The 24840-nt window shown below is 43.1% G+C and overlaps 1 protein-coding gene across 1 annotated transcript in view; it reads right to left on the reverse strand.

The window, feature by feature from the left end:
• Positions 1 to 6168: 6168 nt before the first annotated feature.
• ssbp2a (single stranded DNA binding protein 2a) overlaps positions 6169 to 24840 on the reverse strand; it is a 68021-nt gene continuing 49349 nt past the window's right edge. Inside the window, exons 5-17 of the mRNA XM_037680658.1 lie at positions 11417 to 11506; positions 10338 to 10397; positions 10184 to 10250; positions 8407 to 8477; positions 8129 to 8193; positions 7712 to 7760; positions 7593 to 7628; positions 7454 to 7508; positions 6840 to 6910; positions 6685 to 6763; positions 6540 to 6568; positions 6333 to 6431; positions 6169 to 6198 (exon numbers count right to left, since the gene is read on the reverse strand). Coding sequence (XP_037536586.1) covers positions 6169 to 6198; positions 6333 to 6431; positions 6540 to 6568; positions 6685 to 6763; positions 6840 to 6910; positions 7454 to 7508; positions 7593 to 7628; positions 7712 to 7760; positions 8129 to 8193; positions 8407 to 8477; positions 10184 to 10250; positions 10338 to 10397; positions 11417 to 11506 — 801 coding nt within the window. The remainder of the gene's footprint in view (positions 6199 to 6332; positions 6432 to 6539; positions 6569 to 6684; positions 6764 to 6839; positions 6911 to 7453; positions 7509 to 7592; positions 7629 to 7711; positions 7761 to 8128; positions 8194 to 8406; positions 8478 to 10183; positions 10251 to 10337; positions 10398 to 11416; positions 11507 to 24840) is intronic.

Consider the following 24840-nt stretch of genomic DNA (forward strand, 5'->3'; position numbering starts at 1 on the left):
AATGCATGCAGACAGAAGTGAGCTTAAACAGAGTTCCATGAGAACAACAATATTCATTCTGTTAGAGCACTAAGGACAGAATGTGTCATGGAACGAGCCGTTACATCACGTAGGTAAAAGCGAATAAATGAGCAGGGTGTTGACCATGCAGCCGCAGTGCAAACGTCCTGCATTGACATACCATTATGCAGAGCAGTCGAAGATGCGATACCCCTGGTCGAGTGTGCTTTGAGGTTGACAGGAGGCTCTAAATCTGATGCTCTGTAGGCTTCAGAAAAAAAAGGCCTCACACAGCCAGTGTGACAAGCGCTGGATGGATAACGGCGACCTGCAGAAGCATCTCTATAATGCACAAACAATTGTTGAGTTTGAAACGCATTGCAGCTGTGCGTGTTATGTAACACGACAACGCCCGCACCGGGCAGAGAAGATGAAAAGATGCTTCCTCCTCTGATCTGTGGGGGGGAAAAGACCCCTCCAACGATATCACTCTTGATTTAAAAGAGCTCGTGATGTTTTAGGCATAAAAGCTGGGTTGGTCTTAATCAGCTGAGCTGCCCGTCAGCCTAAATTCTAAGGCATGACGAAGCAACAGAGAGGGCAGATAATTACTTACCCTCTTAGCGGGTGTAAAACCAGCAGCAGGGCTGTTTAAAGAGACAAAAATTTAAGTGAAACCTGATCCAGAGGCTCAATTGGAGCTTTGATCATGGCTCGCAGGACCAGCGTTAAATCCCACTGTGGAGCAAGTGGACGTGAAGCAGGCCTGTGTTTCTGAACATCTTTTAGAAAGAACGCTTCATCAGCGGGTGATTAAAAGCTGTTCTGTCTCCGAACCTTCGTGGCAGGAATAGATGACTGCAACGTACGTAAAAGCGTACTGAAAACCAACTCCCTATCCATCAGCTGTTGTAGAAAAACAACACGCTGCCTAAAAGGCATGAGGTGGCCTCTAAACCTTCTCTGTACACCAGCGCTGAAAAGCCGTCCCCTTTGATGTGTACAGAACTGTGGTAGATGCAGCACGTGAATCTTGAATTGTGCACATTATCTCCTGAGGGAGACCCATCCTCTAAGTGGGACCGCTCAACGGTCAGACCCACAGGTGTTGACCTATTTCTGGGTAACTCTTGGTCGCTCCTCCTGCCTGAAGGAGAGCATCCTCCCTCCACGGCAGTTCCATGGCGACCCGACAACAGACGTTGCAGGCCTGGGAACCATGGTGCGTTCACACGCCGGGAGCCACCAGGAGAGCTGTCAATCCCTCCTCCTGAATTCGGTTCAGGAACCGTAAAGAAACAAAGGAGGTGGGGGGAAAGAAACGCGTATAAAAGCGTTTTGGGCCACCGGCTGTGAGCAATTGCATCCCCCCCCCAGCGATGGATTGTCTCGTGGGCTCAGGGAAAAAACCATAGTTGACACTGAGCGTTCTTCTCGCGTCGCAAACAGGTCCACAGCTGCTTTGCCAACTTCTGCTGCGTCTGAAAACATCAGATCTGGATGGAGGGTCTGGTCCACGTGACGTGGGCCGCCCCTGGACGTCATATCTGCCCCTCTGTTCAGAACACCGGATATGTAAAAACGCTCTAATAGAGAGCAGGTTTGATGAACCCAACTCAGTAGCTTCCGCGCAATGTGAAACATCTGGGCTGAACGCACACCCCCCTGGCGGTTTATGTACGCGGCAGTCACCATGTTGTCTGTGTGAATCAACACGTGTTGATTCTGTAGCACGGGAGCAAAGTGTTGAATCACATTCAGCACTGTGCGACACTCCAAAAACATTGATGTGGGCTGATGTGTGGTGGGACCACAGCGCCCCTACTGCTTGAGATAGGCATGTCCCCCCCCCAACCTGACAGAGACGCGTCCGTGAAGACTGACACGTATGACGTGGGTCTGCTGACGGGGACTCCCTCTGACAGAGCCAGAATGCTTCCCCAGTGTCGGAGGTCTGCTCTCACGGAGGGAGGGACAGTGATCATCCGTCTCTTTTGTTTTACTGGATCCACACGCAGACGCGTAAACCACCTCTGGAGGCGTCTCATGTGTAACAAACCCAGCGTGACCACTGTGTGAGCTGATGACATCATTCCCAACAGCTTCATGACGGAGACAGCTGTTACCACTTTGCCAGGTCTTACGTGGCGTAATTGGATTTTAGAGTGTCGATTCTTGTTTGTGATAAACGAGCCGTCATGGTAATTGAGTTTAATACCACTCCCAGATAAACAATTGTCTGGGCCGGGAAAATCGAGCTCTTCTTCCAGTTTATGGTGAAGCCCAGATTTAGCAGGTGTGATGCTAACACCTGAGCCTGTATCAATGCTTCCTGTCTGGAGTGAGACAGGAGCAGCAGGTCGTTCAGGTAAAACAAACTTCTCATCCCTGCTCTGTGCAGTGGATGCAGGACTGTCTCCACACACTTTGAGAACGTACGAGGCACGAGGGAATACCCGAAAAGGCAGCCTGTTGTACTGATACTTCATCCCCTGAAAGGCGAAACGCAGAAATTTTCTGTGTTTTGGGATGATCGGTATGTGAAAATAAGCATCTTTTAAATCGATGGAGACAAACCAGTCGTTTTTCTGGATGTTGTCCAACAGCTGTCTGTTTGTCAACATGTGAAACGGTCTGTTCATGATCGCTTTGTTGAAAGCTGACAGATCCAGAATCGGTCTCATCCCTCCGGTCTTTTTGGGGACCAGGAAGTAGCGTGAGTAAAACCCTGTGTTTTCCTCCTCGTTGGGAACTCTTGAGATTACACTTTTTATCAGAAGCTCTTGGACTTCTGCATTTAAGGCTGAGACTTGGTCTGGTGATGACAGGACCGTCTCTATAACTCCTCCGAACGGAGGGGGTCGGGTTGCAAACTGCAGCGTGTAACCCTTGCATAACACTCTGTCCATCCATCTGTCCGGTGAGCATGTTTTTAACCACTCTGCGTGACGTTCGTGGAGTGGACGTACGTTTAAATGATGTGTCGTGTTTTGAACGGATGTCATCCAAAACTCCGCCTCGACCGCCGTCATGCGTCGCGGAAATGTTTTCCGCGTGACCCAAGGCGAGGCTTCCTCGAAAGGGCTGTTCTGCGCGCGCCCGTGCGCTGTGTCTGGATCGCAGACCAACCTTCATGTCCGGGCGGGGCGGTGTGTGCTGAGGCGAAGCGTGTGACAGCTGATGACGTCGAGAAGCTGCACGTTTAACGTCGCTGTGCGAACGTTGAGAGGTGGAGGGCGTGACGTCATCAACGCCGTGCTGTCGAAGTGAAGGTTGTGAGCCTCGCGGGAGCGCACGTTTCCTCTGGAGGGACGTGCGCCGCTCTCGCTGAGGGCGGGGCCCGTCATTGGATTCATTCAGCTGTCTCACGCTTATGCCGCCGTGAGCTGCCGATCGCTGAGACGGTGGATGACGGCCACTCGCGTTCATTCAGGAGAGGCGTGTGTTGTTTTCGCTGAGAGCGGGGACCTCCACCGGACCCGGCCTGCGGTCCCACATTTATCCCGATGTGGGCCGGTGAGCGCCGGGCAGCTGTGCGTGCATCATCGACACAGCGCCGTTTGGATGGAGGCTGCTTGCCTCGCTCGGGTGCGCGTTAACACCGTTGGGTGGTGATCGTGCGGGTCTGATTGACAACAAGTTATTTCGCTTACCGTGGTGTCACGTGAGCGTCTGGGCATGTGAAGGAGCGGAGGTGGATTTTAAAAAACCTTTATTTAAGGACACCGGCTCTTTTTATGAGTGGAGGATGTGTGTGTAGCGGCTGTGAGCTCATCCGAGCTTACAGACTGGCTAAAAAACAGGCATTTTGATCTTTGAAAATCATTTATTCAATTCCTGTGTCATTTATACACACATCCTCCGCAGACCGTCATTTCTTAAAACTTCTTCCCCGTGAGCCCTGTGGTTTGTTTGCTCCGAGCGCCGTCTGCAGGCGATCTCTGGGGAAAACACTGAAGTGCAGGCTGCCGGACTGAGGAGGGGTGGTCTCTGGCGGGCGGGGCTGGTGGTGGAGCTGGGCTAGACGAAGCTGCTGCTGCCGTGGAGCGTCGATGTTTCTGCCTCTGCTCTCGACGATCCCTCCAGCGGGCTGGGGGACGGGATGAGCCGCGCGGCTTGATGAGATGGCGTACAGCTTCCGACGTCTCCTCCGACTGCTTCGAATTCACCAGCATGGACGTCAAGCTGCTTCCGAACAGCGCGTCCGATGAGATGGGGCCCTCCATCAGGTCTTTGTGCAGCTTTTCCGGCAGCAATGGAGAGTGACGGAGCCAGATGGAACGTTGGATTACCGTCATCCACGCTGCAAATCCTCGACAGGCAACCCGTGGAAGCGGCGCACATGTTGAGGATGGCGTCTGCCGATTACACAGGGAGCTCTTTGTCTCCTCCGGCAGGTCTGAGGCCTCCAGCCTTTTCGACATGCTAACTGCTAGCAGCGCACGTTGTTGCTAACTGCCGCTGCCTGAAAAACACGTCGGTGGGCTCGATTGGAGAGCTTTAGTCGCCGTCTGGTTCCTCCGGAGGGACGGGACGCTGCTCCGACCTGGGCAGCTTCGCTCCGGAAGCTTCCGCGAGGCTTGGCTCCAGGGGGGGGGGGGACCGAGGAATAGCGTCAGTTGCCTTACAGAGGGAGTTCTTGTCTCCAAGGCAGGTCTGCGGCCTTCAGTCCCTTGGACATGCTATATGCTAGCAGCGCACGTTGTTGCTAACTGCGGCTGCCTGGAAACACGTCGGTGAAAAACAACCTTTCCGCCGATCATCCGAACTGGCGGGAAAAGGCGAGGGACGTAGAAAAAAGGGGTCCCTTCATGTCAGCCTCCTCCCGGGTTTTGCCGGGCAACCCCTGAGGGCGCTGTCGGCCGGGAGCGGTGTGATCGCCGATGCGAAACGAGGTGGGATGGGGTGAGCATTCACTCAGCCCCCCTCCACCTACACTACGCTCCCCAGGAGGGAATGAGCAGCGGGGGCTGCAGCTGAGCACACCTTGCCCCGGGGGGACCATCCGGTTCGCCCCGAGGGTCGGCGATAAGAGGAAAAAACACAAGATGGCGTTGTCCAGCGTGTAGTGACCTGTCACTGGGAAATGTTCCCCGACGCTTACCTTGGAATAAGACTGCTGTCATCTTCTCCTCGGGGAGGAGAACTCACCGGACGACCGGAGGTCGACTGCCGGGCCAAGCATCCTTCACAAAGGTTGGTCATTTACACAATTTATCTTCTTTGTTCTTCTGACAGTGCTATATTAGCTCGCTGAAGAAAAAATGGGAGCCGATTTCCCGCTCTTAACGTAATTTATACGGACCGGGTGGGGCCCACACAGCAGGTGGGCGTGGACTAATTTTTTCAGTGCTTATGCTCTGCATAACGGGATAAACCCACTAAAGCGAAGGCCTTAAAGGGCGAAGCTTATACGACATAGAATCTCCTGAGATGTTTATCAAGCATAGAAATAAAACACCTTTCATTTTATGATGCTGCCCTCCTTCTTACCTCCCTGGTTGTGGTGATACTGCTTATTTAAATTATTGCTTATTTGCTCATGGCCTCTTGCTTTTCACCACAGAGCCCAGAGATTCCCTGTGGGCTGTAAACCCCTCATCACCAGCACTCTGTACTCTCAGGGTAACAAACCATCACTGACCAAATGCACACTTTGCTATAACTTCCTGACAACATATTTCTGTTTCTATATGTCACAAAAATAATCTTCTACATTTGTTTATAGTCCTTCATTACTTTTACATGTTGTTCAGTGTGGAGGTTGTAAACAAAAGGGCAGTTCTTTGTCTTTTGCATTTTCTCCCTCATACAGCACAACTGGAAACAGTCCAGTTAAAATCCATTAAATAAATTTAATCTTATGTTAAAGACAACGGGAAAATGCATTATTGGTAAGAAGTTTGTTTCTAAAATTATTTATCTTTTAAATATATTTTTTTCCAGTAAAGTTACGACTATTCGAAGTATGTGTTTATCCTGCATGTTTTCTTGACACATTTTGAAGATACAAATTGGTGTCTCGGTGAGAATACTAAGAGCTAAAAGTTGGGCAAATATAAAGCTGCAGCCAGCAGCTGCTGAGTTGAACAAAAAGTCACAGAACCACAGGGACACGGTCTGTCTCCGGCTCCTCTGATGCTCTGAAGTCAATTAGTCACAACTTGTTTACTGTGGATTGTTGTCGTCGCTCTGAGGCTGCCGGGCAGCCATTGACACACAAGAACGTAACTGTTTACAGGACTGACATTATAAAAATGCTTTTATTTAAATTATTCTTAAAAAAATATGAGATCTGTAAGTGTAAACACATTTTCTTTCTGATAACTTACACTTTCATTCTGAAAAGGGTTAAGGAAGTTTCCTCCCATCTCTCCGTCCTCTCTGGGTGTCCCTGGTTGGTTGCTCATACTTAAGTTACCAGGAGAGTTCTGTTGAAAACGTTTAACTTTATTAATGAAAGCTACCATGTCAGAAGCTGCAGATACAAACAGAGGTGCAGCACAAAGACAAGGTAACGCACAAAGCGCTTCTCATACCTTGGAGATACTGTCCATGTCACCTGACCCTAAGACAAAGGGTTACAAGCATTAGACTAAAACCGCCATGACCAAATAAACACTCAGACTGAATGATTAATACATCGTGAAGAAAAACAAGCAGCAGTTAGCATCTCCGTTTTACCTATAGAGCCGTTCATGTGATGCGGCTCCATTCCAGCCATCCCTCCTAACGGACCGTCGCTCCCTGCACCCATAGGAAACTGAAGAGAACATCCACAGGTGAAGTGAAGCAACGCGGCACCGTGTTCTAACAGAAAATGGATGAAAAGTTCTCACGTTTGGTCGACTTGCACCTGGAGGGACCGCGCTTATCATGGTGTACATGTTGTCACCAGAGTTGGTCGAATCTGACAGAACGAACACAGAAACAGTAAGAAGACAGGATTTATTTAATTTTCTCCATTTAGTTGCAAGGCTAAAAGTCCCACCAGATAATGTATTTTTATTGGGAGCTCTGAGGTTTTAATGTTGATTCTGAGAATGTTTTATTCATGTTTTATTGAGTCGCTCAACTTTCACCTTCATCTGTTGGTTTGGACTTTTGACGTGCAAATATAGGAACAAACTCTGGGGGATTGTCAGGATCAGCAAAGCCTGCACAGGGCGAGGTCAGTGAACAAGGTCAGGCTGATTCTGGCAGATCCTGTTCATCCACTCCATGGTGAGTTCAGGTTGCTTCCATCTGGACGCAGGTATCTGCAGCCCAGATGTAGAACGAATAGACTGATAGCGATCAGGCTTCTTAACGAACAGTGATGATTTCATGTATTGTTATTTTAATGTCTCCATGTCTTGTGTAGTATGGATGTTTTATATCTCTACTGACTGTAAAACAAATTGCCCCTCAGAGATAATAAAGAATCTTGAACTTGACCATATACAGGTCTTACCTGCTGGACTTGGCATTATTGGAGTTCCAGGTGCCCCCCCTCCTCCTGGAGGTCCCTGAAATTAGATTTTGATTTCCTGCATGAATTAATGAACTGGGGGGCTTTTCAAAAACACAGAATTGAAGCAGAGCATACATACCCCATAGCTTCCTGGAGAGGCAGAAGAGTAAGGTGTCTACAAAAAAGGAAAACAAAAGAATTAAAGCACAATTATAAAGACTTCCTTCTTTTGCTAGGTGTCTTTGTTTGAGCACTTACAGAGTTTGAGTTTGGAGGATTTGGCCAGGGTCTACCACCACCAAGTCCCCTGAAACACACACACACACACACACACACACACACACACTTTTAGTTTGGTTCTTTCGGTAGGCTTCATTGTTTCTGGCCAGAGTTGGCAATAACAAGATGTGCTGATGCCAGAAAAAGGTGATGGGAACAAGAAGAACAGAGAAAAATACAATAAAAGAGGACAAAAAAGTGGAAAGTCAACTCTCAGTCTCACAGTAAATTAGTAGTGAAAGAGAGTGAAAGCCATATAAAGGAAAAAGAGCTGATCGTGATGAGAAACCCAGGATAATGGGGTTTCGTTGCTGCTCTGTATAAAGTGATAATAAAATGCTACTCACTTTGTGTGTGTGTGTGTGTGGGGGGGGGGGGGGGGTTGCATTTACTCACATGCTCATACCAGGCATCCCAGGGCCAACCAAGGCATTCAGTGGTGGTCTCATTCCTCCATAATTCTAAAGAAAAAACATATTTTCAGCTACGTCCAGAGGAGATGAAAAGTCAAAAACATTTACAAAAAAAATCCTGATGTATGCTCAATAATCCAGGTAGATAAATCTAACGAGGTTAAGTCATGTCAACAACAACAAATAATAATTTGTTGTTGTTGACATGACTTAACCTTGTTAAATTTAGAAAAGATCCACACACTTTACTTTGTTCCCTACCTGAGGCCCGAGGGGTACCATGCCTCTTGGTGGAGTCATCCTCTGCATCGGTCCTCCCATGGTTGGATGCCCTGAAAAAAAATGTATATAAGAAAAAATGAATATGCACTGAACAAAAATCATGAGCTGAACTCAAAGATCAAAGATTTGTTTGATATACACAAAAAAACACTTTTTCTCTCAAATCTTGTTCACAAATCTTGTGTAAATCTGTGTTAGTGAGCTCTTCTCCTTTGCCGAGATAATCCATCCACCTCACAGGTGTGGCATACAGTGCTTACAATGAGATTATTGCACAGGTGTACTTTAGGGACAAACGAAGCTCTTCTGAAGCACTGAAGCTCTTTCGGAAAAGGGTTCATGATTGAAGCGTTTCAACACTTTCTTCTTTGGCGATATCTTGTGGCCAAAAGTATAAACAGCAGCTTGAAACCAGAGCATGAAATGAACTGCTTCAACGTGGTTGTCCAACTGACCAAGTCCCTCAAAATGTCTGACCTTTGTGGCATTGTGCTGGGTGATGAAACTGCACATTTTAGAGTGGCCTTCTATTGTAGTCAGCCTAAAGCACACCTGTTCCATAAGTGTCACACCTGTGAGGTGGATGGATTATCTCAGCAAAGGACAAGTGCTCACTAACACAGATTTACACAATATTTGAAAGAAAAAGAACTTTATTGGACATCGAAAAAGCCAGATCTTTGAGTTCGCATCATGAAAATTGGGAGCAAAAACAAAAGTTTGTGTTTATATTTTTGCACAATGTAAATAAAAAAAAATTACAAGCAGCATTTTTTCAGTGAGTCATTCTGTTTTCTTCAAGACATACTCAGGATTAAAAATTTGTCTTTAGGTGTCCATTTATTTTTAAACAAATGTCCTCTCTAACCACCAAAGTTCATGGTCATTAATTCATGTATAAATCCAACAATGTTCAGTCAGGTCATCTGGACGGTTTCTTTTGTTGCTGAGACGTTGACCCAGAGGCCATCTTATCACCAGCAAACTGTTTTTTTTTCCACTCTGGGAGTGAGCTGTTTGTGGGATTCAGTTTGGTTTGGTGGGCTCCTCAGACTGAAGAAGTCCTTCGGATGAAGGATGAAACTTCTCAGCAACAAAAGAACCTGCCCAGATGACCTGACTGAACATTGTTGGGTCATCTCTAACCATTTTCCTCAGAATGTGAACATTATTTTATTCAGTTTTTGTTGTTAAAACAACAAGCTTCATTAAGCCTCATTGATATTTGTAATTTTCACTTCTGCTAATGCAAACCTCCTTTTAGTTTTATTCTTTTTTTATACATTTGATAAATTCTTCTGAGCCATCTCTTTCTAAAAACATATCACTTTAGCCAACAGCTGACAACACCCTTTACTCAGAACATGCTCTGTGATTGTTGCTCTGACTCTTCAGAGATCGAAGGCACATTTATAGCCAAGACGACTGTGAGGAAGAAAACAAAAGTCCAGTCAGGATGATATTGTTGCTTCTTTTCTTGGGCCTTTGCTGTAATCAGGTAAGGACAGGTGAAATAGGAGGGCCAGCAGGCCCAGAAACCTGATCTATTCATCTTATTTCCTTTGATTAATCAAAAGATGAGGTTTATCTTTTCTACCTGAACCTGACAAAGTAAATTTTAAGGCAAAATGTCACTTATTTTGCAGGGAAATGTTTCAACAGCTTTATCAAATTTCATACAGTTCCCTAGGAACTGAGAAAACAAGAATACCTATTTAAAGTCATGTCGGCTTTGTGTTTGTGTGTCAGTCAGTACCTTGTTGCCTTGTGGGGTCTATCCCAGTGGGTAACATCGGCTGGCTACCTGGAACTCCTCCAAGCCCCTACAAAACACCAACACACATTGTCACCCCGTCACACTCAGTTCATTTCTACCGTCCCATCCGGTCATGGTTCGTGTGGCTCTCTACCTGATTCGGTAGTCTAAGGGGCGGTCTGGGTCCTCCTGGGTATCGAGGTGACATGAATGGCTGAAAAACAGGCAGACAAGACGCTTTTAAATAAATAAATTACCAACCGTAAAGAAAAATGACACAAATTATGTGTTGATTTGCCAAACATGATTTCTGGTTATTTATAGTAACAGCAAGGTGACAGTCAACCACATTTTTATGGAAATAAGTTGAAGTCTCAGAGAACAAAAGGATGTTTGTTAATGTCAGGGTAACTGTGAGACGTGGGACAACTTGTGTGGGGAGGTTGATTTAGTTCTCACTGGTGCTGCAGTGTCTGCTAATAACGTCACTGTGGTCAGTAAAGTCTGCAGCGCTGGAGCAGTTCTACTATGATCCACTAGAGAGTGATGGACCTCTTCGCTTGATCACTTGCTTTAAGCTGCAGCACAGAGACATCAGAGACACAGCTTCTAAAATTTGTGACTAGACAAGGACAAAAAAAACCAAAAAGACTCCTAACCTTTGTTTTTATGTGAACGTTCAATTAAAAACAAAAACGAGGAGGTTTATTAATAAGTGGACATGTGGATGCAAACTCACTCTAGATATTTTGAAAGCAGAACTAAGAAATGTTGTAGCAGGTTATCGATCTGTGTCAGATGCTGTCATCTGAATTTGACTGACAACGACAGGAAATCGATGAACAATGAGTGGAGTCCTTTGGATGTGATGTGAGGCAACCCTGTGTGTGTGTGTGTTTTCTGCAAATAATTTAGAAACACAAAAAAAATACACTACAGGAAGTTTTCTCTCTCTTTAGACGACACAGGTCCTGAATTGAACAAAACACTTTGTTTGTTGTTAGACGTTTCTTCTTTAAAATGTCACAAAACTTCTTTACGTCTAATTTTATACATTAAAAAAACAAACAAAAAAAAAACACAGTTTGTCCTCTCCACCTTTTTCATGATTTGATCAGTCAGAGAAATAGCAAACAAGGATATTGTTGAAGCTTGAGCTGATTGATACACACGTACAACTCCATCAGGTTATTAAATACTTTATTCTAACTGTTGTGCATTGATGCTGCGTACCTGAAAGAACCCTGGAGGGACTGGGCCCACTGGCATGCTCTCTCCTGAGGGGAGGTTCCCGAGGACGGGGCTCGGGGCCGCTGCTGCACTCTGAAAAAGTTCCAACAAAGAAACAAGAAGTCAGCACACACCTTTGACTCACCTGTAGGCGAACACCTCTCTGTTCATCAGAAGTTCAGAGCCCATTTAGCCGGGCTTTATAAAAGAATTATCAGACACACCTTTCTTGTGGTAACCATTAAATGTTGCTGTTTTCTGCAAAGTGCATCCATTTTATAACTCAAAAAGGAATAAGTAGGTAAAAGATGATGGATGGATGTTAAGTTTCAAGATAATGTGCAATATAATAATATTTTTAGTGTTAAAATTACATATAATAAAGGATTTTTCTTTTCAGCACTACTGTCATTTTTATTTCACATGCTATTTCTTTAGCATTTTGAATGGTCACAAATGACAGAGATATAAACTCTCCCAAAAAAATTAAATAAACATTAAAACATTAATAATTAGCACGTCTTCCACTGTAATGTTCCTGCTGCCTCTCCCTCTGCAGGACTGTCTGTTTCTGCAGAAGCTTAGCCCTGCTGGCCCAGGTTTATTTTTGGACATTGTGTTATTTTTGTTGTTGTTCTTGTCTCAGACGGGTGGTGCTGGATCATTTCAGCAGGGCCTCTGTCTGCTTCCTGTGGTATTGTGCTACTAACACTGCATTACCACCCAGCAGTGGCCTCTCCCTCATCCGATCCCCAAACACAGAGAAGACAACGTGCGGGCCAGGAAGAGTGGACGTCTGTATGTGAACACCATTTCTGAAGTGTTGGGACATTGTGTTAAATGCAAAATATATAAACGAAAATAAATAAACATGATTTTCAAATTTCATAAGCACACATTTTATTCACAATGGAACTTCGTGAACATCAAAGTTTAAACTTGAAAATTACACTTTTTTTTTTTAAAGGTTATTACAAATTTTATGGCAACAACACATCTCTAAAATATTAAGACAGTGGCACCACAAGGTTTTGAAAATAAATGGTATAATTAAGAAAGAACCAATTCGTAACTAATTAGGTTAACTGGCAAAGAGTTAGTAGGCATAAAAATAGCTTTTTAGGGCTGACGTAAAGATGGGCAGAGGTTCAGCAGTCTGCAAAAAATTGTTGAATTAAAATAGTGTTAGATAAAAAGAGTGTACAAAATACTCAACGGAATATTGGAAAGACTTTAAATATCCCATCATTTACATTTCATAATATATATATATATATATATATATATATATATATATATATATAAATGTTGAGAATCTGGAGACATTTCTGCACAAAAGACAAAACTGAAAGTCAATAACAGATGTTTGAGATCTCAAGGCCCCCAGGCAGCACTGGTTTAGTTCTGGACAGATTGGAACATGAACACTTCCACAACTCGTTGTCTTTAAACACAGTTCACCATTCAATCCACAAATACTAGGTCAGTTCAATCCACAAATTCAATCCACAAATACTGGTGCCCATATCCAGCTATCACTGTGCGAGAAGTGAAGGACACCCTGGACAGGTCACATGTCCATCACAGGGACACATAGAAACAAACAACCATTCACTATGTTGGACAATTTAGAGTTACTACCGGTAATCAATCTAACATGCATGTTTTTGGTTTGTGGGAGGAAACTGGAGTACTTGGAGAAAACCCACACATGCACAGAGAGAACATGCAAACTGTCAGGGGAACTTTGGTAAAGGTTTATGGATGTTTATCACTGCTAATGTTAAATTAATGTTGAACCATGTGTATGAGTTCAGAGAGGAGTCTGCAGACACCTAATAACTCCAAGGACGGTCTGTGAGCTGGGGAGCCAAGGTCGTCATTACCTGTAGTGCTGATAAGTGTATGTAAAAAACACTTCTTGTACACTGCCCGTTGCAGATTCTCATGATGGGGCTTTAAGCATGTAACTTTGAATAGCTGTATAAACCTGTTTCGTGATCGTCTGCCCTTGTGAGTAAACTGGGTTAAAAATCTTCTTTGGTCTTGATGTGTGAGCTCCTTTTAAGTAAGTATAGATAATGTAAGGCTATTTTTATTCAACATTTTGGTCCTTCGAGCCGGATACGAACCAGCGTCCTAAGGTTTTATCCAACACAAACTCCACCCAGCAGAAACATCCCCTGCCAGGATTTTATCCAGCAACCTTATTGCTGGGAGGGAACAACTCTACCAACTTAGCCAGTCAGACAAATCAAAATTTGAAATTTGTTTTGGAACCCACCATCGCCACATTCTTTGTACTAAAGAGGAGAGAGACCATCCAGCCTGTTATCAGCACACAATTCAAATCCTGCCTCTCTGATGGTATGGGGATGCTTTAGTGCACGTGGCACAAACAGCTTACACATCTGGAAAGGCACCATAAATGCCTACACCATAAACACATACAGACTTTGGAATGTCATATGCTCCCATCATCTCTTTTTAAGGCAAGACCTTGCATATTTCAGCAAGGCAACACACCTCTCCAAAAACTCCAGCAGCTGCTCTCCTCAGTTTCTGGTTGTTTACAGACTGTTGTTAAAAGAAAAAGGGGGCGCTTTACAGTGGCAAACCAGGTCTTGTCCAGTTTTTGAGTCATGTTGCTGCCATCAAATACAGATTTACCTTTTTGTTCTCCAAAGATTTGTTCTCTAAACATTTGACATGTTTACTGTGAATAAAATAAGGGTTTATGAGATTTCCAAGTTAGTGCATTCTGTTTTTACTCATATTTTACACTTTGGCTCAACTTCTTCAGAAATGGGGTTGCAAAGAATAATAGTGAGCACCTAAGTGCAGGACAGCTGTATTTTTTTTTCTCCATATCTGAAATATGTTTGTGATCTTCTCCCTCAGCCTCATGGTGTTGGCTGGGTGGAAAGAGCGCCGGTGAAATTCGCCCACAGCCTCTGAAATTTCCGCCAGCTGACTTTTTAGGTCAGACAGGAACAAGGTTTAATCAGAGTTGAGATAAAAGCAGACTGACGACACTCCTGTATCCTCCGCTGCTCCACCCTCACCATTCCCTCAGCCTGTTTCAGCCTCCTTCACATCTCCCCCATCATTAATGTTCAGACGGATACATGGAACCGGAGAATGCTGCAGCCTTTCAGATCTCATGTTCTGCCCGTATTTGTCTCAGCAGACGACTGTACAGATGGATACTGTATCCCCGTGGTTCACAATGGATTTGGTTGGTTTCTGTATTTTTGTGTGTTTCCGAGTGTTTAACATCATGCACAGCATCAAGTGAGAGGTGATTGTGTTTTCTCCTCCCTCCCTCCCTTTTCTTTCCTACTCCCTCCTTGCACCGTGGATTACCCAGAATGCCTTTGCTCCCTGGCAGCCTGGAGGTCTGCTGAGTTTGCCTTCATGCAGAAGGAAGGAGTGGAAAGGAGGACAAAGCAGAGATTATGAGTGTCTGCATGCAGAAGTGTGTGTGTGTGTGTGTGTGTGTATGCATGTGTAAAACTAGAGAAAGTGAAAGAGGAGAGGAAGAAAAACTATCTGACCTGCTGACAAAGCAGTGTCTACCAAATACAGCAACAATATAAATAAATAAATAAATAAATAAATACAGTACAGTACAATACAAACATGCTGGTCTCCAAAACAGCCACAAATTGGATAAAAGGAAATAACTTATTTTAATGGAAGTCATTTCATGATTATGAGAGATCAAACTGAGTTAGAAAATGTCAAAATAAACAATCATAATTTTAAAAAGCATAAAGTCTCCTTAAAGAGAGTTTATTCTTATTTTTTTCTTTTCTTCTTTTGGCTGCTCCTTTCTTCAGGGGTCACCTGCAGCAAACTCACTCGCACAAAGACCTGGCAACTGTTTTAACTCCGGATGTCCTTCCTGACACAACCACAGACCACCGAGCTACCACAGCCCTCTGTGGAGCAGAGAGCTGCTATGGGTGCCGAGGGAGCAGATGTGGGGGGTGGGGGATGGGAGGGTAAGGACCTTGCTCAAGAGCCCAGAGTGGGGCAAATGAGGGTGGAGGCAGGTTTAAAAAAAGAGTCTATTAAAAAAAAAGGAGAGTCTATTCTTATGGAGCATCTAAATATTATAAATCCAGTGTTTTTCAAAACGATGCCTGTGTAATATTTTTGTGATCAAAACGTGAGGAAAATAATCTGTTTAATCACATATATACCCCGTAAAGGTAAAAATGAAGCCAAGGCCAGCAGTTGCTTCAACAGGTTTAAGGTTTAGAAAACAACATTTATGTGTGTGTGTGTGTGTGTGTGTGTGTGTAGGGGGAGGGGGGTGGGTGAGGGATGGTAGGGGTGTGGGTGTGTGTATGTGTGTGCATTTACACGTAATTAAAAATATTTGATGAACCAGGAGATTTATTCTACTAAATCACTCAAAAAGCAATAATTGAGTGCATTTCTAAGACTAACTTAAGTCAACTCAATTCAAGATGGCTGCCACAGCTTTATAGCGAGCACTAAAATGGCTACAACCAGTGGTTAATTTGAGCCAGGTCCTGCTGGAACAAGATCCGGGAACTCCCTCATTTTCACCGTGTGCGTTACGGCAACTGTTCGCTGGGATCCAGCAGCTCATATCTCCGCCCATAAAAGTCCAAAGTTATCGTGCATTTTTATTTTGATTAGCTATTAAAAATACAACGAGAGGACACGTTGTCCATGTCTGTGGAGTGGATGTTACTGCTGCAACAGGCGCAACAGCCTGCAGACATGCTCCTGCCAGCAGAGACACGGACCGCATGTCCCGCGGGGATGAAGCATCTTCATCCACCTTCAGCTGTGTCTCAGAAACCAAAGCAGCACAAACGTAGCACTAACCACTCCTTGTATTTACTGGAATTTTTTACGTGGGTGGGGTGTCAACTTCACCAAGCTCAGCTGTGCACCCTGCAGACAGGAGCGTCTCCAGTCGGCTCTGCAGAGCGTGCACAACTGCCAGTGTGTCACAACTCCTGCATACATTTCAAAGATAATAAATAAAAAAGCTTACAGTAAAAAAAAATGAGTGACATGTTTGATGTGTATTATTCAAATTACATCACGTTTCAAATTTAGTCAAAATAACAGCGATCAAAATGTCAAAAAGACAGTCCAATTTATTATCTAAAATAAATGGATGGATTGTCCTTAGCTGGACAACAGAGAATTGAAGGCAGTAGTGATAGAGATTGGAGCAGAACAATGCGCAGGACTGAATTCAGAAGAGTTCGGGTCAGACACTGAAGTTTGTGTGTGTGTTGGGGGGGGGGGTGTTAAGGGGGGTTAAGACGCTTGACAAAATCGGAGTTGCTCTATTCACTGTTCTCTAAAATAATAATTTCAATTCAGCCTTTATTTATACAGGTTGTTAGTCTCATTGAGTCTCGTCACTTACAAGTGACCTGTTTTTAATCAGTTTAATCAAATGTTTACAGATGTTTAACAACCTGTTAAAATACACCAAAATACAGGAAATGGCATCTCTTTAATTTCAGATTTTCTGGGGGAGGACCCACGGACACCCCCGCCGGACCACCTGCTATTTGTGTTCCGGCATCAGTTGGTTTATGGAAATGGAAATGGACTGTACTTATATAGCACCTTTCTATCTTATTGAGATACTCAAAGCACTTTACACTACAATCTGTGCTTTCATTTACCCATTCATACAGCTCTCTACTAGATCTCTACAAAGCTAACTGAACAAATCATTCTAACATCACATTCATACACCGATGGGACACACATCGGAGGCAATGAGGGGTTCGGTGTCTTGCCCAGGGACACTTCGACATGTGGCTGCTGGTGGATTCGAACCCCCAACTCTTGCATTGCAGGACGACTGCTCTAACCACTCAGCCACAGCCTCCCAGTTTACAAATCAAGCCCTGGCTACAACCCTGTCACTTTTACAAACAGTTGGTGTTTTAGCAGGAAAGAGATCCCCTGAACACTAACACTGGATCTTGGACTAAAACACTGGTGTGCAGCGGGTGATATGCATTCCTCTCAGAACTGCTTGTTTCGTTGCTATCAGGACTCGTTTCATTTCACTTCTATTTATTTTTTTTTAAATTTCACACTTAATTAACCAGGCATAAACACTAAGAACTAATTCTTATTGACAGTTGTAGTGAACCTAGGCTCATACTACACAGTGCTGGCCTCATCAGCTGTAACAGCACAGCGGAAACACTCGTTAGTTTTTAAGTAAACTTCATGTCAAACTTTAACCTGACGTAAGTTTAGCGTGTCCTATCCAGTGCAGTTCAATGACCTTGTGTTAGCTGCAGTGTAGTGTGTACTACAGTGCACACAGGAAGTTGGAGTTTAACTTCCTGGTTGCCAAACATAACAGCAAACTTGATTAGTTAAATACTCGTTTGTCATTCAGCTGTTAAACTGTGTCAACACAGATGGTCCGCAGATAGTTAATAAATCTGTTAGGTACATCTCTCACACACCAGGTGTGCACTTGATTTGACATGAGAAAGTGAGAAGAAGTAAAGACATAGGTTGTACAGATTGTTGCTGTATGAAAGTGTTCATCTCTGTGTGAATGTAGCTGCCAGCTCTGTCAGGGTAGGGGGTCCACTGGAACGTGATTAGATTGCGCCGCTGACTTTTAACACGGTTCATCCGAGGGAGTTCACTGCAGATTCAATCTGTGCACAACTTGAAATGTCTACTATAAACCTTGATTGTTCACAAATTAAATTCTACGCCGTTAAATGAAAACTAACTTCTTGTTTTTTGCTCGACTTTACTTTTAATGAGGCTTTAAAAATAAAAAAAGAGGAAGGCACAAAATACTTTCTTTGCTTCCTTAATGTGCTCCTCAGAGTTATATGACTAGCTTTTCTCTGTAATACAGATTTAATTCTATTGTGCTCGGGCATTTAAAAGTTCTGATCTCTGTTGATTTAGTCTCTGTCATCCTTCAGAGAGCTCCATGGTGATTTCTTTGAGATGCAACATTTTAAATCAACAACTGTGTGAATGCTGGGTGGCTTTTAGCTAGCCTTTTCATTGCAATTAGATTTCATGTAGTTGTTTTTGGGGTTTTTTTTTTGGGTTACATTTACCATTTAGCCAGTGTTTTGCTATTATTAAAACAAATTTAAGAATAGCTTTGTGCAACATTGAACACTATAATCGTTAAAGCTTGGTGTAGTAAAAAAAGTGTTTGCAGTGAAATCTGAAGCAGAAGAGCTGCACCTGTATGTACTAACATCTGCATCCTTTTGCATAATGTTTAGCTTCATAAATTATATATGAAAAACAGACAGATAAAAGACAAACAGTAATGCATACAACAACCTCATTAAAAATCTTCTTTACAGAAGTCAACTAAAATTAAATAATTAAATCAGAATCATAACCAGAATCAATTTTATTGTCATTGCACAGTTAAGTACAGCAAAAATACGTTCTGTGCAGCCGTCTGAAGGGTAGACGGAAGTGTACTGGGGCTGCAGCTTCTATGAAGCGCTGCTCTTATCACTTAGACAAGAAAAGGGGAAGAAAACATGAGGAGACAAGGTATAAAAAAAGATCTCTCACACGGTGTCCATGACACAGGGCACGGTGTAAGGTAGCAAAAAATCTACCTCAGCAAAAAGCAACATAGAGAGACATAATACATTTTGCAGGGGGGGACAAGATGGTGAGATTGTTCATGAACACTTCCACATAGTTTCCATAGTCTTGTTAAAGATGTTACAGTGTCTCACAGCTGGTCCACTCCGAAAATGGTCCACAGATGTTCTCGGGACGGGGTCAGAGCAGAGCTTCTTAATTTATGTATCCACCAGGAGCAATTTGAGGTAAGTTGGCCTATTCAAGGCCAGCGGGGAGGCCAGATTCAGATAAACAATAAATGTTTTGGGCAGGCCAATTCTACTGATTTCATGTCTGCCTTCAGTTCTGCTGGTACACTCAATGACAAATCCAAACAGCCAGATTTGTGGATATTCCACCGGTCCGTGCTTGTAAGTCCTCTCCAAGATCAGTTCCTTCATGCCAGCAAGTCCTAGGAGCTGCAAGTGGCCCACGATTCTCAGAAATCACGCCCAGCTTAAAGTTCAGCTCGCAAAGCATATTAGTCTGAGAGCTTGAAACACTGAGTAATCCTTCACATAAGGCAGGCAGCTTAACTATTGCTGAAACTGCTGCCAGCGTCTTCCTAATTAGTCGATATCCCAGGTATCCACTGATTCCAAAAACAAAAACCCTGTTATCATAAATCCAAATATGTACGCATCCTTATACATCCTCAACAGACAATACAGTCAGGCACATCATCTTTCACATGCCCCAGGAATCCATGACATATCCAGATGCGTGTGTCCCTTCAGGGCATGAGGGTTCTCCTGCACACTATCTCCTCATTGAGAAAATGTTATCAGTTGGGTTGAGGTCCTTGCATGTATAAAATAAACGTGAATTTCCAGGACTTACAAACTAAAGATAATCATGTTTATTTTTTCGTTTGAAAATTCTCACAAAACAACAACCTGCTGGAAGTTATACTCCAAGTGTTGAGCATTCATTATCTGCATGCCAGTAATACATTTGACCAATCAGATTCACACTCACTGCCTTTATTTCCCACCTCCAGCTAAAAATCATACTGGCTGAGATGCTAAAGCACACAAAAAGTGATGAGAGCATCGTGAGGACAGAATAAAATGGGAGGAGTGAGAAAAATAAGGATTTATTGGAAAAAATCATCAATGCATCATTAGTGAATTTGCATGTTGTTGTTTTTTTTACTTTTGTGCAGCACAAATGAAAACTAGAAAAACTGCATTTCTTGCAAAAATGTATTGTGAATGTTTTTTTCTGAAGAATTTGCTCAAAAACAGCTGAAATGAGCAAAAACCATGTAGAAATGTAGATTAAATTGCAGAACAAGCCTAAGTTAGCAGAAAAAAGCAGAACAAGTTTGCCCAGTAAGGCTGAAAGAAGCAGAAATAACTAAAAAGTGGAAATTAGCTGAAAAAAGCTGAAATTAGAAAAAAAAAAACTGCTGAAAAATCGTTTAAAAATCAGAAATGAGCTTAAATTGTCAGAAGAAGAGAGAGCACATTTTTGCCGAATTAGGCTGAAAACAGTTAAAACGAGTGTAAAAAATGTAGTCGCTGAAATAGCAGAAAAAGCTGAGGATTGCATAATCAAGTTGAAAGGAACATAATAAGTTGAAATTAGCAGAAAGAAGTTAGAAGAAGCACAAAAATGTTGTAGTTAGAAGAAAGAATATAAAAAGATCATAAACCATACAGCTGAAAATAGCTGAAAAAACAAACTTTAAATTTGCACAAGGAAGCTGAAAGAAGCTGAACCAGAATAAAATATGAAAGGAGCAGTAAAAGGTTGTAAACACATCTAAAGATTTGAAGGATGTAAAATGAGCTCAATTAATTTCCTATGAGAAAAAAGTGTCAGAAAAAGCTAAATATTTCTAAAAGCTATATGCACCAAAAGCCATATCACCCTTCTCGTGAATGAGCTGAATATTTTGATATATCCATTCATTATCTTTTACCCGTTTCTTCCATTTTTGGGTCACGGGGGTCGCCGGTGCCCATGTCTGGCAATCTGTTTTGTTATATGATTTGTTGAAATAGCACAAAAATTGTGGAACGAGAAAGATACTGAAATATGTACGGAAGAAAAATGGATCACAAAACAATAGTGTGAACGCTTCATAAACATGCACACAATAAGTTGGTGCAAATAATCATTTGGCTGGTGCAGTATTGCACACATCAATCCAACAAATACTGTATATTTGTGGGGTTTTACCACATAAATATGCAGTATTTGATGCTTTTAATTAGAAATTATATATTTTCTGTCATATATTAACGTTAATTTTTCTTATGGAGCATCCTTTGCTTTATGTGTGGAAATGTATAAAACATATTGTGTTGTTTTTTTGTTCACACAACAAAGATCTACTGAAAGGACCCCACAGCTTCTGTTCATTACGGCACATCTCGCTACTTTACAAGTTTATTAGACTTTCTCTTTACCACAGAACACTAATCTCATTACATTAAGAGGCTCAGAACCTAATGAGATGACTTACATTTTTTCATCTCTGTATGTTTACAGATTCTGTCTCTTGTTGATGTCAAATGACGTGGGTATGGTTTGTGTGTGTGTGTGTGTGTGGGGGGGGGGGGGGGGGGTGAAGAAGAGGAGTCATTTTCTTTCAGTACTGCCGAGACTGAGAACGAAGCGTGGGTGGAATCTCAACAGACTGTCTGTGTCTATCTCCTCTCTCGTGCGTCGGTGGCCGTCTGCCTTCTCTGTCCTCCACAGACACACAAACCTTCTCAGACTCAGCCTTTCTACTTATACGTTGCCCCTAAAGTAACAGCAATTTTTCTGTAACAAACATAAGAACAAATCAAAAGAGGAAAGAGGTGTTTCACACTCATGTTTTGTCCGTTTGGTTAAAATTCACTCAGTTTAATGGCATTTACAAATGATCTTAAACACACAAACGAGCAACAAACAGTTTTGCAGCTGGAGTTATTTTAATCATGCACTCGTATTTTTATTAAAAATGTAAATAAAATCTATCCTATATATATTGTCCAGGTGCTGGAGCAAATTGTGTAATTTAAGGACAAAATACCAGATATGGAAATGTGCAAAATGTCATTAGCATTTTGTAAAATAAATGCTAATTTTCATTTTGATGCACACATTTTGAAAACGTGCGACTAAAAATACTGTAAATTTTATGTAATGCTTTAAAAAGAATGACCAGGTGGAACTGATGTGGTTGAGTGCAGGTTGGTAACATGACTGATTAAATGATATGATTATTGATATATGATTATTCCAGCAGAATCAATTGTTACATTTAAAGGTTCACAACAAAGCAAAAGTTAAACTCTAAGGGAAATTGGAAAAACAAAGAGACTGCCCGAAGCAGTGGTTCACTTTCCGTTTTTGACTCTCACAATAGAAGTCAGAGACTTGTGACCACAACTTTAAAGTAAACAAACATGAATAATAAGCCATTTCACAAAGAGCCTCATGAATCAGTTAATTCATTTATCACTAATATTCTTGCCTTTTTGTAGCAGAAAAATCTAAATATATTTTTGACAACTATTTTAAAAGTTTGGGCAGCACGGTGGCGCAACTGGTAGAGCTGCTGCCTCTCAGCGAGCAGGTCCTTGGTTCAAACCCCGGTCCAGGGGCCTTTCTGGGTGGAGTTTGCATGTTCTCACCGTGCATGCGTGGGTTTTCTCCGGGTACTCTGGTTTCCTCCCACAGACCAAAAACATGCATGTTAGACTGATTGGTAACTCTAAATTGTCCCTAGGTGTGAGTGAGAGAGTGAATGGTTGTTTGTCTTGTTTGTCTCTATGTGGCCCTGTGATGGACTTGCGACCCGTCCAGGGTGTACCCCGCCCCTCGCACAGTGATTGCTGGACATGGGCACCAGCGGAAAAAGATAATGGATGGATGGATTTTAAAAGTTTCACAACTTTACTTTCGTACTGAACTGCAACTGCTGGCAACTAGTTGGCAACAAAGTTATGGGAAAATAAGTGAATTTTCACTTGGAATCACATTGATTTGATAATTACCAACACCATCCATCCATCCATTATCTTCTGTTTATTCTGAAGTTGGGTTGTGGGGGCAGCAGCTTGAGCAGGGAAGCCCAGACATTTCTTTCCACAGCCACCTCTTCCAGCTCTTCTGGGAGGATTCCAAGGTGTTCCCAAGCCAACTTAGAGACAGTCTCTCCAGCTTGTCCTGGGTCTTCCCTGGCATCTCCTCCCAGTCTGACATGCCTGAAGAACCTCCCTAGGGAGGCGTCTAGGGGGCATCCTTACCAGATGCCCAAACCACCTCAACTGGCTCCTCTCGATGTGGAGGAGCAGTGGTTCTACTCCGAGTCTCTCTTGGATAACCAAACTTCTTACCCTATCTCTAAGGGAGAGTTCATCTACCCTGCAGAGGAAACTCATTTCAACCACCTGTATCTGTGATCACATTCTTTCGGTCACTACCCAGAGCTCATGACCATAGGTGAGGGTAGGAACATAGATCAACTGGTAAACAGAGAGTTTTGCCTTACAGCTCAGCTCTCTCTTTACCACAACAGACCAGTACAGAGTCCGCAATACTGCAGACGCTGCACCAATCCATCTGTCAATCTCATGCTCCATTCTTCCCTCACTCGTGAACAAAACCCTGAGATACTTGAACTCCTCCAACACATTTAGGTACATATGTAATTATGAATAAATGCCAAACTTTTTGTGCCATTCCTGCAAATGGAGCCACATTTTTTTTGTTGCAATTAGTTACACAAAGTACCATATCTACATTATATATGACTCTGTGATTACTTTGAGAGTCAGCTTATTGCACAATTTTTTCAAATGTGTTCAAATATCCAGCAACAAAACAGCGAGGCTATGCAACTCACACAAGAATACTACGAATCCCTACAAATGTTTCGATGTTTGGAAGACTTGGAGAATTATGTTGGAAATTTGTCACCCCCAGTCCCAACCCAAAAAGATATAGGCCTATCAAAACTTACAGAAAAACTGAGGTTCTTCCGAGGAAATCTACGAATGTGAAACATAAGCCATCCATCCATCCATCCATCCATCCATCCATCCATCCATCCATCCATCTATCCATCCATCCATCTATCCACCCATCTATCATCTTTATTCGCTTCTTCCTGTTTTTGGTTGCGGGGTTCGCCGGTGCCTATGTCCAGCAATCACTGCGAGAGGCAGGGTACACCCTGGACAGGTTGCAAGTCCATCACAGGAGCACATAGAGACAAACGAGACAACCATTCACTTTCACTCACACCTAGGGACAATTTTGAGTTACTAATCAGTCCAACATGCATGTTTTTGGTCTGTGGGAGGAAACCCACAAACTGATGAAAATACAGAAATTGCAGTCCATTGGATACGAGTGGGGCAGCATGGTGGCTCAGATGGTAGAGCTGTTGCCTGTCAGCGAGAAGATCCTCGGAACAAATCCCATCAGGGAGGCCTTTCTAGGTGCAGTTTGCATGTTCTCTACGTGCATGTGTGCGTTTTCTCCGGGTACTCCAGTTTCCTCCCAAAAACCAAAAACATGCATTTTAGACTGATTGGTAACTCTAAATTGTCCCTAGGTGAGAGTGAGAGAGTGAATGATTGTTTGTCTCTTTGTCTCTATGTGTTCCTGTGATGGACTGGAGACCTGTCCAAGGTGGACCTCACCTCTCGCACAGTGATAGTTGGACATGGGCACCTGTGACCACTATGACCTGAAAAGGAAGAAGAAGGTAAAGATAATGGATGGATGGATAGATAGATAGATAGATAGATAGATAGATAGATAGATAGATAGAT

The sequence above is a fragment of the Nematolebias whitei genome, chromosome 8 (assembly GCF_014905685.2).
Source record: "Nematolebias whitei isolate Nwh7 chromosome 8, NemWhi1, whole genome shotgun sequence".
NCBI classification, from domain to species: domain Eukaryota; kingdom Metazoa; phylum Chordata; class Actinopteri; order Cyprinodontiformes; family Rivulidae; genus Nematolebias; species Nematolebias whitei.